A 12,753-nucleotide genomic window follows, 5' to 3' on the forward strand; every position below is an offset into this window, starting at 1 on the left:
GCGGGGCGGGCAGCGGCGCGCAGACTCGGAGCAGCGGGCGGCAGGCGCGGCCCCAGCACCGGCAGCAGCGCCGGGCGCCATGGGGTGTTAGCCGCGCAGCTGGTGCCCTCGCTCTGCCGCCGGAAGGAGCCGCCGCCGCCGCGTGCCGCCCGCTCCGCTCCTCCGCCCGCTCCTCTGCCGCCCGGAGCCCATGAGCCTGAACGAGCACTCGATGCAGGCGCTGTCCTGGCGGAAGCTCTACCTGAGCCGCGCCAAGCTGAAGGCTTCCAGCCGCACCTCCGCGCTGCTCTCCGGCTTCGCCATGGTGAGCGCCCGGCGGGTGAGGGGCGCTGGCCGAGGGCGGGCGGGGCGGCGCTTCCCCTTTCGGCGCTGGAGCGTTCCCGTTCCCGCCGCCCCGCGCTGAGGCAGCGCTGTGCGAGGCCGCGCGGGGCCGGGGCAGCTCAGTCTGAGGGGATTTCGCTCTTAGCGCGGGTTAACCCCCGCCTCGCGGCCGTCTGGCGCCGACACCGAGCGCGGGCCGCCCCGTTAGCGCCGCGTTCCCCTCGTGGCACAGCTCCCTGGCAGCCCCGCGGCGGGGGGGAGGGCCGCGGGTTGCGGTGTTTTTTTTTAGGTAAGTAAAGGAGAAAAATCCCACCGGGTTTCAGTTGGGCGTTTGGAGTTCAGCGTGAACTAATCTACTGAGAAACTCATGGGGTTGCCTCGTTCTGAGGGGTTGTGCGCGCTTTCTGCTGCTTTTTGTCTCGCTTTGGTCCAGAATCCGTCGGACGCTCCTGGTTCCTTCAGGCGGAAGCTGTGCGCGGACAGAAACTGCCCCTGCTGGCCCGGCCCGGCCCGCTCCCAGCTCCGGGCACCGCGCGGTGTTTGCAGCGGGAGCCGCTCCCCGCCCGCCGCTGTTCGGAGCGGAGGATGCTGTTTCAGAGCACAGCGGCGAAGCTGTCTCTTTCTGACGGTCAAATAAATGTCACTGCCCTCCTATGGCGGCTAAAAACAGCCCGCGGGGACTGAGTGACAGGGCGCTGTGCCGGCCGGGGGGCGGTGAGCTGGGGCTGCTGCAGGTGGGGGTTCCTCGGCGCGTCCTCCTCCCGTGTTACTGCCACCGGCAGCATGGCTGCTTCGCTCGGTGCTTCTGACAGCGAGGGCAGAAGGTGGAAAAGAAAATCTCGGGATAGCGCTGGCTTTCATTTGCTTTCGCCTATGGGGAGCTGTGAATGGTTGCGTTTGCAGAATTTGTAGAATGGCTTGAGTAGCAAGAGACTCCCAAAGGCCGTCAGGTCCCACTGCCTGCAGTGCACAGGGACACCCACAGCTCCATCAGTGCTCACAGCCCCGTCCCCTGACCGTGGGTGTCTGCAGGGATGGGGCACCACCACCTCTCTGGGCACCCTGTGCCAGTGCCTCACTGCCCTCAGTGTAAAAATTTCTTCCTTATACACAGTCTGAATCTCCCCTCTTTAGTTTGAAACCATTTCCCCATGTTCTTTCACAACAAACACTGCTAAGGAGTCCATGCCCTTCTTTCTTCCAGCCCTGTTAGGCACTGACAGGCTGCTCTCAGCTCTCTCTGAAGCCTTCTTTTCTCCAGGCTGCACAGCCCCAGCTCTCTGCTTGTCCTTGCAGGGAGGTGTTCCATCCATCAGATCATTCTTGTGGCCCTCCTTCGGATGTGCTCCAACAGGTCCATGTCTCTTAGTGAGGACTCCACATCTTAAAACACTATTTAAAATTTAAATACTATTATTTGAAAGTAATTCTTAATTTCATTAATCTCATTGGGTTTTCTTTAGATATCTTATTCTGTGGGGTCTAGACCCCTGTGGACCTTTAAGGTGAGGCTCCTGCTTGCTTTCCCAGGAGCTCAGGCAGCTAGGAGTGCTGCAGTGTGAAAGTGCAGCTTTGGGATAATTCAGGAAAAGCCACTTCGTTGTGATCAGCAGAACCCCTTGTTGCGTGGAGTGTTACATTGATCGCGTTTATCTTTCTGGAAGTTACCCCTTCAAAAACAGTTGTACTTTTGTTTTCGTTGACAAAGTCACGCTGGAAATCTGCTTGTAACCCCATTGGTGTGTTACAGACAGTCAGCTGCTGGGACTTCCTCATCAGAAGAGCTGTTTTAATGTTCAAGTATTTTTAGATTTCTTTTGAATAACTTTGCTTATCTGCTCGAGGAGCGCTTTCTGCACCGAAAAGCAGAGCCTGCTTTCTGCTGTCACGCCTCTGCATTGTTCCCGGAGTTAGGTGGATTCCTCAGCACCTGATGTCTGAACAATGGGCTGCTGTGGTGTAATCTGGTCCTGGATCTAAAACTTATTACAGCAATTAAGAGTCATTGTTCCTCCCTTTTCCTTATCAATGCAAGGAAGAAAGAGCCCGAAAGACACATCCAGGACTTCCCAGCAGATTGCTGGGAATTGCCAGCGGTGGAATGTGCTCGGTTCCTGCCTGCTCCATTGATCCTTGGTCTTTTATTAAACCATGCTGGCATCGTCTAGTACCAGCTAAGTGTATTCCCGCTGAACTGGTCCTTCGTTGTTGGACTAATCTTGCATCTGACTGCAGCCGTTTTGCTGAGGTTTTTCCCTCAAGATTAGTGAAGCGTGCCCCAGTTAAATGATCCCATGCCAAAGTCACGATTGCAGAGGGCAACGATGTGTAGAGCATGAAATGCTCAGCCAGGTTTCAAGCTCACAAGTGTTACATTTCCCCAGAGGACTTGTATTAAAAGCCTGCTTTACAGTCAGTGTTGGTCCTGAGCCTACGCACCAGGATATTACGCTTTGTGTTGGCTTGGAGGAAGTGACGCAGGCTCTGGTCCTTTGTGCAGGTTTCTGTGGGTGCAGTTGTCCAGTGCTACGTGTTACCTCGATGCTGACCATCTCCACTGGAAGTACTTTGCAGAGTGTATCCAAAAATCATAGGGAAGCTGTTAAATCCCAACAACTATCAAAGTGGAGAAGTCAAATCTGCCCCCCCCACCCGCCGCCAATTAACAGCTCTATGAAAAAACCCAAGCCTAAATTAGGGATCTAAATTACACAGCCTCGGTGGTTGACTTAGTTATATTTAGAATTTGGAGGATGTTACTTACCAGAGAGTGCACTTGTAAATACTTCTAATGATTCAAGCTGGGCAGACTGTTGCAAATAGTAACATACAAGCTTGAAATACTGGATATTGTCAAAGAACTGTCTGCCGTTGCCTTTGAAAGAGCTGATGCAGTCTTCTGAAGGCAGCTTCTGTCATCTTTTCTAGGAGATGGACTGCACTGATACGTTACTTCAGTATCAGCTATTACTATGGAAATGTTTAAAAGCAGGATCCAGCCCCGCTGCTGCCAGCACCGAGCAGATACTCGAGGCAGCTTAGCCCTTGTCCAGTAAAGTGTACTCTGCCATTCTGCATGCTTTGGTGATCCCTCATTACAGGTTGTTTCAGCTGTAGTTTACCATGTTTCTGGAAGAGTAACGTGCAACAGCTGCATTTTGTAGTCTCCAGTAAAGCCTTACAGCCTGGTTTTGCTGCTCCTGCCACCACTAACCTTTTATATTGCTATTGCACTTGGAGGTTATGACTGCGGCTGGAAGGATCTTCTCTGTATAAGAGGTGTCTCTTCTTTGCTTACTGTTGTGAAAGCAGTTTTGTGTTGCTCCTTTGAGCATCTCTGTCTGCAGGTTATGGACGAGCAGGGCAGGCAGCAAGGAGTGCTTGGGGCTCTCCCTTCTCTCCAGCAGCAGCTGCCTGTAGCTGCTGTCATTTGGAGGATGTAAAGGTGATACGAAGCTGTTGTTTCTTCCTACTGTGCCACAGAGTCACAGCTCTAACCTAGTACGTAAGTGATGCTTACTTTCTGTGTTTTAAAGGAAAAAAAAAAAGCAGTAATAACATAATCTTGGCTTGTCTTTTTTAATGTCCTGCGACTGGCTCTGGCTCATACGGAGTTTTTGTGTGAGTTTATAACTCGTAATGACCGATGCAGGAGCTGCAGAGAGCCTGCCTTTGTGCCTCTGTCTGGGAGTGAGCAGCGCTGTCAGGCAAACGGAGGCGGCTCAGGAGCTGAGGCAGCTGCAGGAGCAGTGACTGTTTGCCATCCCACAGTGCCCATCTTGTTCCCGGCTTCCCCTGTGGCCCCACAGGTAGATAAACTGCGATCTGTTACTGAAATAACCTTGTGATCAGAGCCTCTGGTCTGGCAAGGTGAAGGTGTTGTAGTTGTGTTACATTTCTCCAGGTCAGATTTGCCTCTCCCTGTGTGGATGGACCCATACAATATTCAACCACAAAGCTTTCTTATAAAACATTATTCACATACTGGTCTGTATAAAAATTGTCTTTTCCTCTTAATCAGTTTCTTACCTAGGAATGGTAGCTGAGGCCAGGGACGAGGTGAGGGCAGCCTTGCAAGGATGTAGCCTGTGATTAAGCCTATGATTAGGTTGGAGAGCGCTCAGAAACTGTTTGCTGCTGTTGCTATTGCCCATAACAACAAAGCTGTTATCTTCTCTCCAGTGTAGAGTCTCAAGTGTCAATGTGACCTGCTGCATGGGTGGCTCTTGGTTCTGTTCTCCCTTTTGTTTTCCTTCTGATCGTTGTCTCTCATGTCTTTATTTTCCTAGAATACTTCTAATTTGAGGGAACCTGATTGTTAAACAGGAACTGAGACTTGCGTTATAGCTTATAAAACTGGGAAATAGCGCTGAAATGTGAAGCAAGTCATGAATTTCTGTCCCCCCTGTGGTAAAATGAACAACCAGTAAGGCAGGGCAGTTACTTATCCTGTGTTTATGTGGCCACACGAGTTTCATTTGCAGCAACCAGTTCTTCATAGAAAATTGTTATTGCTGATGAAAATTGCTTTAGCAGAGTACCACAGCTCACTTCTTGTTACGCTGCGGTGTTGGTATTTGTCAGAGTCACCGTGTCAGCGCTCTTCTATGGATAGAAACTTCAGGAGTGCTCAGCATTTTCCTTTCCTTTTTAAAGTGGTTTAATGAGGCACGGAAGTATTGTACACAAGCAAGTGAAATTGACTTGTTTCAGGATATTGAACTGTAAATAGAACTGAAATTTCTGCAGCTTCTAGAGGGCAAGTTGTTTGATTTCTTGCAATATGGCATTATTGAGGCTCCCATAACTGTGAAATCCAGGATTGGTGAAAGCTTTAATGTGACGTGCTCAAACTCAGTCATCTCTTGAAAGTGTGAGTGCTGGCCTTCTGTGATCCTATGCAAACTCCAGTCTTGCATCCTGAAGTCACGAGAGTCCTTTAGTTTTGTCAGGAAGCTCTGTTTCAGACTTGCAGCTTTGTCAAGGGCTGCAGTAAATCTTTCAATCATATCTGTAGGATGACCTGAAGTTAAAGTTAGCTCCTCTCTGAGCCAGGGATTAGAGCAGATGACCTCTGGAGGTGTCTCACAGCCTACGTTACGCTATGGTTATGCAGCGAGGCAAGATGCTTGCAGCAGCCCTGCTGGTGTGCCGTACAAGTCAGGTGGCAACTGTTCAAAGAAACTTTAAAAGTGGTGAAGGCAAAGATGCTGAAGCGGGTTGTATTGGATACTGTGAGCACATCGATGCCCTGAAGGATGCATGTTTTTAATCAGCATAGAAAACTCATAGAGGTCACAGAGGAAAAAAGTCCTGCGTGGAACATCAGCATCTATGTATCAGACCACGCTTTGTGTGGGCTCGGATCCTAGCAGACGTGCTCACCGGGGCCCTGGAATTGCAAGTGTGACCTTACAAGTGGAGTTCTCATCTGTTTATTTTGAACTTCTAGCAGGAGCAAAGGAGACAGGAACTTCTCGTGCTTTGCAGCGCTGTTTGAAAGCAGATGCGAGACCTCATCATGAAAAATGGAGCTTTATGTTTTAGGTGCCTGGCCTGTGCTGTTTACTTTCTTTAGAATGGAGGCTTGCAACTGAGAAATGTTGGCAGTTCTTCTGCTAGTTTCCAGTGAAAGGTTCCCAAAGCAACTTCCTTGGTGGTTTGAGGAGACAGAAAACATGAACTGATTTCTCACTTACGGGTCAAGCGGGAGTTGCTCTGCCAGGCGCAAGCACAAGGCGGCTTTGCTGTGCCCCCTGTGGAGGCTTTCTATCAACTTTAGTAGGCTTTGAAATCCTTCGGGCATTCTGCATCCTACAACCTCCATTTGAAGGGATTTCCATTGATGCTGAATGAATGCAAAACAGAAATGCTTTCTTGCTTTCCCTGCTCCTTTCAGGGTGTTTAGCACTAGTGTCACAACTGCAATGGGGTGTGTTTCCCTTTTGCTTAAGGGTGTCTCTGTACAACTAATTGCTGCAACATAATTTTTTTCCTTTCCTGTCTGAGAACATGTGAAAAACTCTTATGTCTTTGTTTCTTAGGCACATCACATTTTCTCACCGAGGAAAATTTAAGAGAAACATCCAACCCCTTTGGAGCTGTCAGTGCTAGTGGAGCAGCACTGAATGTGTGTCTCAGTATACCCCAAATGTTCAAAGTGTGGATCTTCTACACTGGGCCCTTGGAGGGCTGAATCTATGAAGCTGTGATCTCTTCAGCGTCAGGAGAAATATTTTTTCCAGCAGCTGTAGTTCTTCAAGTGGGCAGATGGCTTCTGCTTTGTTTGCCCGTTCTCAAACTGGGAATACTGGGCAGTGTGTGGTAGTGCCTGCCTGGCTGCCAGCTTACTGCGCTGCCTTTCAGATGGTGTAGATGTTGCCTGTAATTATTCTTACAGAGATGGTATGCTTGCAGTCATAGTAGCTAGTTGCACGGTATGGTCTGAGCTGAAGGAAGTCACGCCCTTCCTGCTCATGAGCTAGTCTCGGTGTGTTTCGTAAAGCACTCTGAGAAGCGACGTGGGGCTGGTACCAGCACGGCAGGCGGCCTGTGCTGAGCTGCTCTGCCTTAACGCATCTGTCAGCCATAGACAGGGAAGCTTTGTTTGTGTTCCTCAAGCTTGGGTTTCATCTGTTCTGTCAGGGTGTCCTGGTGGTAGGTACTCATGGGGAGGTGTCCAGCAGTGATAAAAACACAGCCTTTTTCCTCAGGAGATCTCACATTCCTGGTCTGGGCCTCTACATTTTGGAGATCAGATGTCCCTGATTCTCTCTGCACAGAGCTATCTGAATGTGTGAATGCAGCTTAGATTATGCTGTTTTCGTGCAAGATGCTCTTTTGGTTGCGTTTAAGTAAAGCCAGATCCTAACTAGGTACTTCTAGATTATAGGTAATTATTTGGGATTTCCTTTAGCTCAGCCGAGGTTAAGGGGAAGAGATTTCTTCCTGATGCCGTTGAAATGTTAAGAGCTCCAGAACAGCCAATATATTGGAACTACGAGCCTGACCAAACTTCAAAATCAGATGCTTGATATCGTCCTTACATGGAGATACTGGTTAATGAAACGTAAAATGTTATCAGTATTTGTGAATGAAATACTTAAAAACAACAACAACAAAACAACAACAACAACAACAAAAACCATCCCTTCTATTTATTTTATGGTGTTCCTCAGTGTCTTATTTTGTTGTTATCCTAGCAAGTACTAGGATGGAGGATGAAAATGTCCTGCAAGAGTGGGAAATTATTGAGTCTGAAATAGACCTGGCAGCCTAGCTTTCAAATTCAAGCTACGCACCAGAAAATATACATGGAAAAAAATATTGATAAGTATGAAAATGACTCCTCAGAGGTGAAGGCTTGCAGTTGTTCTGTGAAAAACACAGCGCAGGAAGCCCAGCATCCCACGAGTGCATGGGGGCTTACAGAGCAATCCCTGCTGAAGAGAGACCTGACGGCCATATGTTTATCCTCTCAACTGTGAAGCTTTTCGCAGCTGAGAAGTGGTTATTTTAAAACCTTTGCACAAGAATTATGTATGTATTACTGTGATTTCTTGTGGAGTTTCTTTAACGCTTGGATGCTGCTCACTAGCTTGGCTGGTTGGTTGGGCTTATGATAAGAGCTTTCAATAAAGGAATTAAAACATTGGCAAATAGCCTCGAGTGCCTGTTGAAACGTGTGTGAGTAAGAGCCTCGGCTGGCTTAATGTTTGGGGCAGGCAGTTAAGAGTTGGGGTGCCCTAGGACGTGCTGGTTCTGCGCGTGTGTGGAGGTGGGATCCCGGACTTGGTGCAGTTTGGCCCAGCTCTGGCAAAGTCACGAGATTTGAATCCTCTTACTGTTTTGGCAGCTGTCTGTGAACGTTTCTCCGTGTAAGCTTTTGATGAAAACCGAGGTGTCTGAGATGCGTGCTGCAGTCTGAGCACCAGTTAAGCCATCTGTGTGGTGCAGCAATGGGCTAAACCTGAGCTGATGAGACATGGGGAGATGCTCTCCCGGAGATGTGGCTAGGCACAGCTTCCAGGGGTTGGTGCTGGCTGGGATTTCTCACACTGCTTCATCCCTTGAACAGGAGGATTTCTGCTGTAAACAGCATGCTATTATTATTTCAAACAGGAGTAACTACTGTGCTTTCTGGATCTTGTTACCGTATCTTATCTGAATGGAATAATTCCTTGAATCTTTCCCTGGTTCGTTTGTTTGGTTTTTCTTGTCTAGGAGAATGCTGTTTTTCTTTCTTCCAGCCTTCCCCATGCTGATTCCCTCTAACATTTATTTGGCACCATGGACACGGTGGAGCCTTTCATGTTTTGAACCTTTTTTTTGGAGTTTGCTTAAGCATTTATTTTGGGTGAAAGAATATAAGTGAGAGCCCCATGGAAAGGTGTAATGAAAGGCTCCTGCTCTTCAGAACACACGCACAGGAGATGAAAGGACTAGTGGGGATTGAAGGCAGCGTGCAGCCTTCACAGGCGTTCATGTTACTGGTACCTGCTTCAAATGACTTCATACAGCATTCATTCTACGTGTGTATGGGACACAAAACATTTCATAACACTCAGCAATATTTACAATCCATTGTAAGAGATCAAAAGCTGCCACTTCTGTACTACGGGAAAGAAGAAATCTTTCACCTCGTGATCAGCATACTTGGACTCCTAAAATCCAGCTGTTCTGTGGGATCAGCTGGAGGTAGCAAGCTGGCTGTGCTGTTTGTGGCTTTTGTGCATGCTGATGGTTGGCTTGAAGCTGAGCTTTAAATACGAAAGGGCGGCCTTGTGTGATAGCTCCCACCTAAGACAGAAGTGCAGTGCAGCCTATTACTTTGTTTGGAGCAGGTGGAGTTCCAGAAACGTTTGGGCATCCAATAAGTGTTTTTACTGGCTCAGCGTAAATGGAATTAGAATGACATGCTTAATTATCCTGCAATTAAAATGACTTTAAATCAGAATAATTGATAGTCAAGTAGTGTGTAACAGAGGTAATTACATCTCCTTTTTTTTCCCTTTTTCCTTTCAGGTGGCCATGGTAGAGGTTCAGCTTGATTCAGAGCACGACTACCCACGAGGTCTCTTGATAGCCTTCAGTGCCTGTACTACTGTCCTTGTTGCAGTTCACCTTTTTGCTCTCATGATAAGTACCTGCATTCTTCCAAATATAGAGGCCGTTAGCAACGTGCATAATCTCAACTCTGTAAAGGAATCTCCTCATGAGCGTATGCATCGGCACATTGAGCTTGCCTGGGCATTTTCTACTGTCATTGGGACTTTGCTCTTTCTTGCAGAGGTGGTATTGCTGTGCTGGGTGAAGTTTCTTCCCCTGAAGAAGAACCCCGTTGACCCAGCTCAGAGCAGCAATTCTAGCATCACGTCAGGACAGGCAGCAGCCATTGCATCGACGTCAATCATGGTTCCCTTTGGACTGATCTTCATTGTCTTTGCAGTCCACTTCTACAGGTCGCTGGTGAGCCATAAAACAGATAGGCAATTTCAGGAACTGAATGAACTTGCTGAATTTGCACGGCTCCAGGATCAGCTGGATCACAGAGGTGATGCCATCTCCCCAGCTGTTACCCATTTTGCATAAACCTGTACTTAAAGCAAATAAACCCACCGTTCTGCTCCTGCCTTATGTTGACTCTCCTGTGCATGAACTGTTCAAACTGTTGATTTTATTTTCAATGGAAGCTTATAAATGTTTGGAAAAAAAAAAAAAAAGTTCTCATCATGCCATGGCTAGCTGGCACCAGAAGGAATGGATGGCTGGGTATGTGTGTGCCGCACACGCATCCCTCTTGTGAGCACTCTGGTTTGCTTCTTGTTCGCGCTGAATGGTGGCTGCACAAACGTAAGGAGAGTAATGCTGTAAATCTGGGTGTTAGGAATGGACAGAGAAGCTTTTCCTCTTTATTTAATGTTGGCATTTACTAGAAGATACTGCTTGTCTAGTCCATGTTGCATGGCATGATACAAATTACTTGGGATATGCAGCAATTAGCACTTGGTTTCGGTGCTAGCGCTGTTCTCGCTCTCAGCCTGACAGATGGTAGAAGGGAAAGCTCTCCCACCACTTTCCCCAGTGTGTTTTGCTGCCAAGTAATTATTACGTCAGTGACTTCTCCTGCACCCTTTCCCGTGGCAGTTACGCGTTGTATAACTCACTGAACACCCAGGACTAGTTCTGCTGCGATGTGGGGTGGCCACAGGAGTAGGAATGAGACTACTATGCTCTTCTTTGGAAGAAAATAAAAGCAATAACTGTTTTAAAGTTCTTACAAGCTGGCACGTATTATCTGGAGAGATAGAACTGCCTCTTTTCCATTTAGGAATCTTTTTTTAAAAAGAAGGAACTAAATGGAAATTATCACTGGATATTTTTTTTTGCTTGAAAATCAGAACCACTGCTGTTTTTTCCAAGTCAAAGTAGCAATTATTTTATACTTTTATATTAAAAAATATTTTTAATAAATCCTCAGATACAAGCAGCAAAAGGTGCTTTCTCTGCATTCAGTTCCCAAGTAATTAGCTATGCCTTGGTCTTCTTTGTTTAGAAAGTCTTCTGCTTGCTGAAGTGTTGTCTGTAATAACTTCTTAGACATCTTTTGCTTCCAGAGGATCTGGAAGGCTACTTTTATCTCTGTATATTTATTTATGAAAGATTATTTGTAACTAATATTGCTGCTTACTTTCAGAGATGCATCTATGCTAGTGAGGCTGTGGTGGCATTTTTTTGTTTCTTCCTTAAGCGAGAACTTCCCTTGGGCCTCTTAGGTAAGAGGTTTGGCCAAGAAAGATGCAGCAGTAGTGCTGGGCTGCTGCAGTAATTCCAGCTGTGTCTGTAAGTGGATTTTCTTTGGAATGCAGTTGTTGTGCAGAGAAACTTTGGTTTGTAATGGGTAAAAGCCATTTTTGAACACAAACTGAGATGGGTTTCAAATCTAATGGAACAAACCTTTACCTCCTACTGTAGCTATCACTGTGGTATTGTTACCACTGTAACAAACTGTGGTATTTTTTTTTTTCTTTTAATCAGACTGGTGAATATGACAGCACAGGGAACTGTACCTGAGTGAGCCTAGGCTGACTGTGATCTCTTACACCCAGCCTCCATCTCAGGTTATCCTGATGTATTTTCAGTCTGTGGGATGTGGAAGGTGTTGGCAGTGCTACCCGTGGTGCATCTGTGTTCTGAAAAACAGCCATTAACAAAGGACCTGGTGTTTTTTCAGCAGGTTTCTTGGAGTATCCTCTGCCCACTGGCAGAAACCAGTTTCCCACATGCCAACTTCCTGAGGCCTCCTGGTGTACAGAGCCTGGCAGGATTTTCTCTAGCTCTGCCATTACGGTGTGTTTCAGGTATAGGTATTCTTGTACTGGTGTCAATGTGTTCCTGGTGAGAACTGTGGCTACGATTCCTCACACATTTGTTCATGGAGCACGGTAAAGATTACGATAGTAAAGGCAGTGAGGAAAACAGCATTCCAAACCTCAGTAACTTTAAGGCAGACACAATGTGTATTTTCCCATCTTTCAGAGGAATACCAGTCCCATCTTAGGAGAGGAGATTCTTAAAAGCATCAGTAAAGGAAGCAGATTTGGCTTGATATACATTCTGGAATAAATGGTCCAAAGGGTGCTGCAGGGCTGAAAAATTATGCATCTGTCTGTAAATGATGTATTTAAAACTCTTAACATTATTTTGAATGTAAGTCCAGAAAATATATTATCTGAGCTTATTTTGTAAAGTTATTTGCTGTTCTTGATAAGTTTCTGGATTTCTTTTTATCTCGTGGATCTTTTACAAAATGAAATGAAAGTGTTTTGTTAAGGAAATATAAAATTACAAGCTTATTTTTTAACTTTCTCAAGCCAGTAGGTCCTAACCTGTCGGAGCTGTTAGCTCCAGCCATTTTACTGACTATTTGCTGCACTTTAATCTCTGATATCAAGTGTGTTTCTCTCATTTTCCAGCTGTGGAAATGGTCGTGAAAGTTGTACCTGGGCCATGGTCTCATAACTGTGTGCCAGAGGCAGTAACCAGGCCCCATCGTGTGGCTCTAGATGTTAAGAGTGCACTTGAGTTTGGTTTTTATTCTTTATTTATACTAATGGTATTTCATGTTTACCTCAAGCATTTTAAATGTCAGTTATTGTATATCAATTATTTAGATATAAAATAACTTCAGATAATGAAATAAAATATACTCAGTTGTTGCTGATTGTTACCTAGGTGCCTAAAAATGCTCATTTTCTCTACATCCATTGCCTCTGCTTGCCTGTGTTGTGCTGATCCTAGCTGTATTTCTGCGGGTCTCTGAGATGTGTGCGCTGACTCACTGCAGTCACACACAGATGACGTTTCCTGTTCACGCAGGTATCAAGAGCAGGATGCTGGCCGAATGCTTTTCCTCCCGTCAGCGCTGTTTAC

The 12,753-nt window shown here is 46.6% G+C and overlaps 1 protein-coding gene across 1 annotated transcript; it reads left to right on the forward strand.

Moving 5' to 3' along the window:
* ORAI1 (ORAI calcium release-activated calcium modulator 1) lies at positions 22 to 12,550 on the forward strand. Its single transcript, XM_021413321.1, has 2 exons — positions 22 to 304; positions 9,346 to 12,550. Exons 1-2 carry the CDS (start codon positions 191 to 193, stop codon positions 9,910 to 9,912), a joined length of 681 nt encoding a protein of 226 aa, XP_021268996.1. The 5' UTR covers positions 22 to 190; the 3' UTR covers positions 9,913 to 12,550.

This window comes from Numida meleagris, chromosome 14, assembly GCF_002078875.1.
Source record: "Numida meleagris isolate 19003 breed g44 Domestic line chromosome 14, NumMel1.0, whole genome shotgun sequence".
Lineage (NCBI taxonomy): Eukaryota > Metazoa > Chordata > Aves > Galliformes > Numididae > Numida > Numida meleagris.

Excerpts from the sequence above, each read along its gene's own strand:
- ORAI1 (XM_021413321.1), top strand. The coding sequence starts at position 191 with ATGAGCCTGAACGAGCACTCGATGCAGGCGCTGTCCTGGCGGAAGCTC. Across the intron at positions 305-9,345 it reads TGCTCTCCGGCTTCGCCATG|GTGGCCATGGTAGAGGTTCA; the intron begins GTGAGCGCCCGG and ends TTTTCCTTTCAG.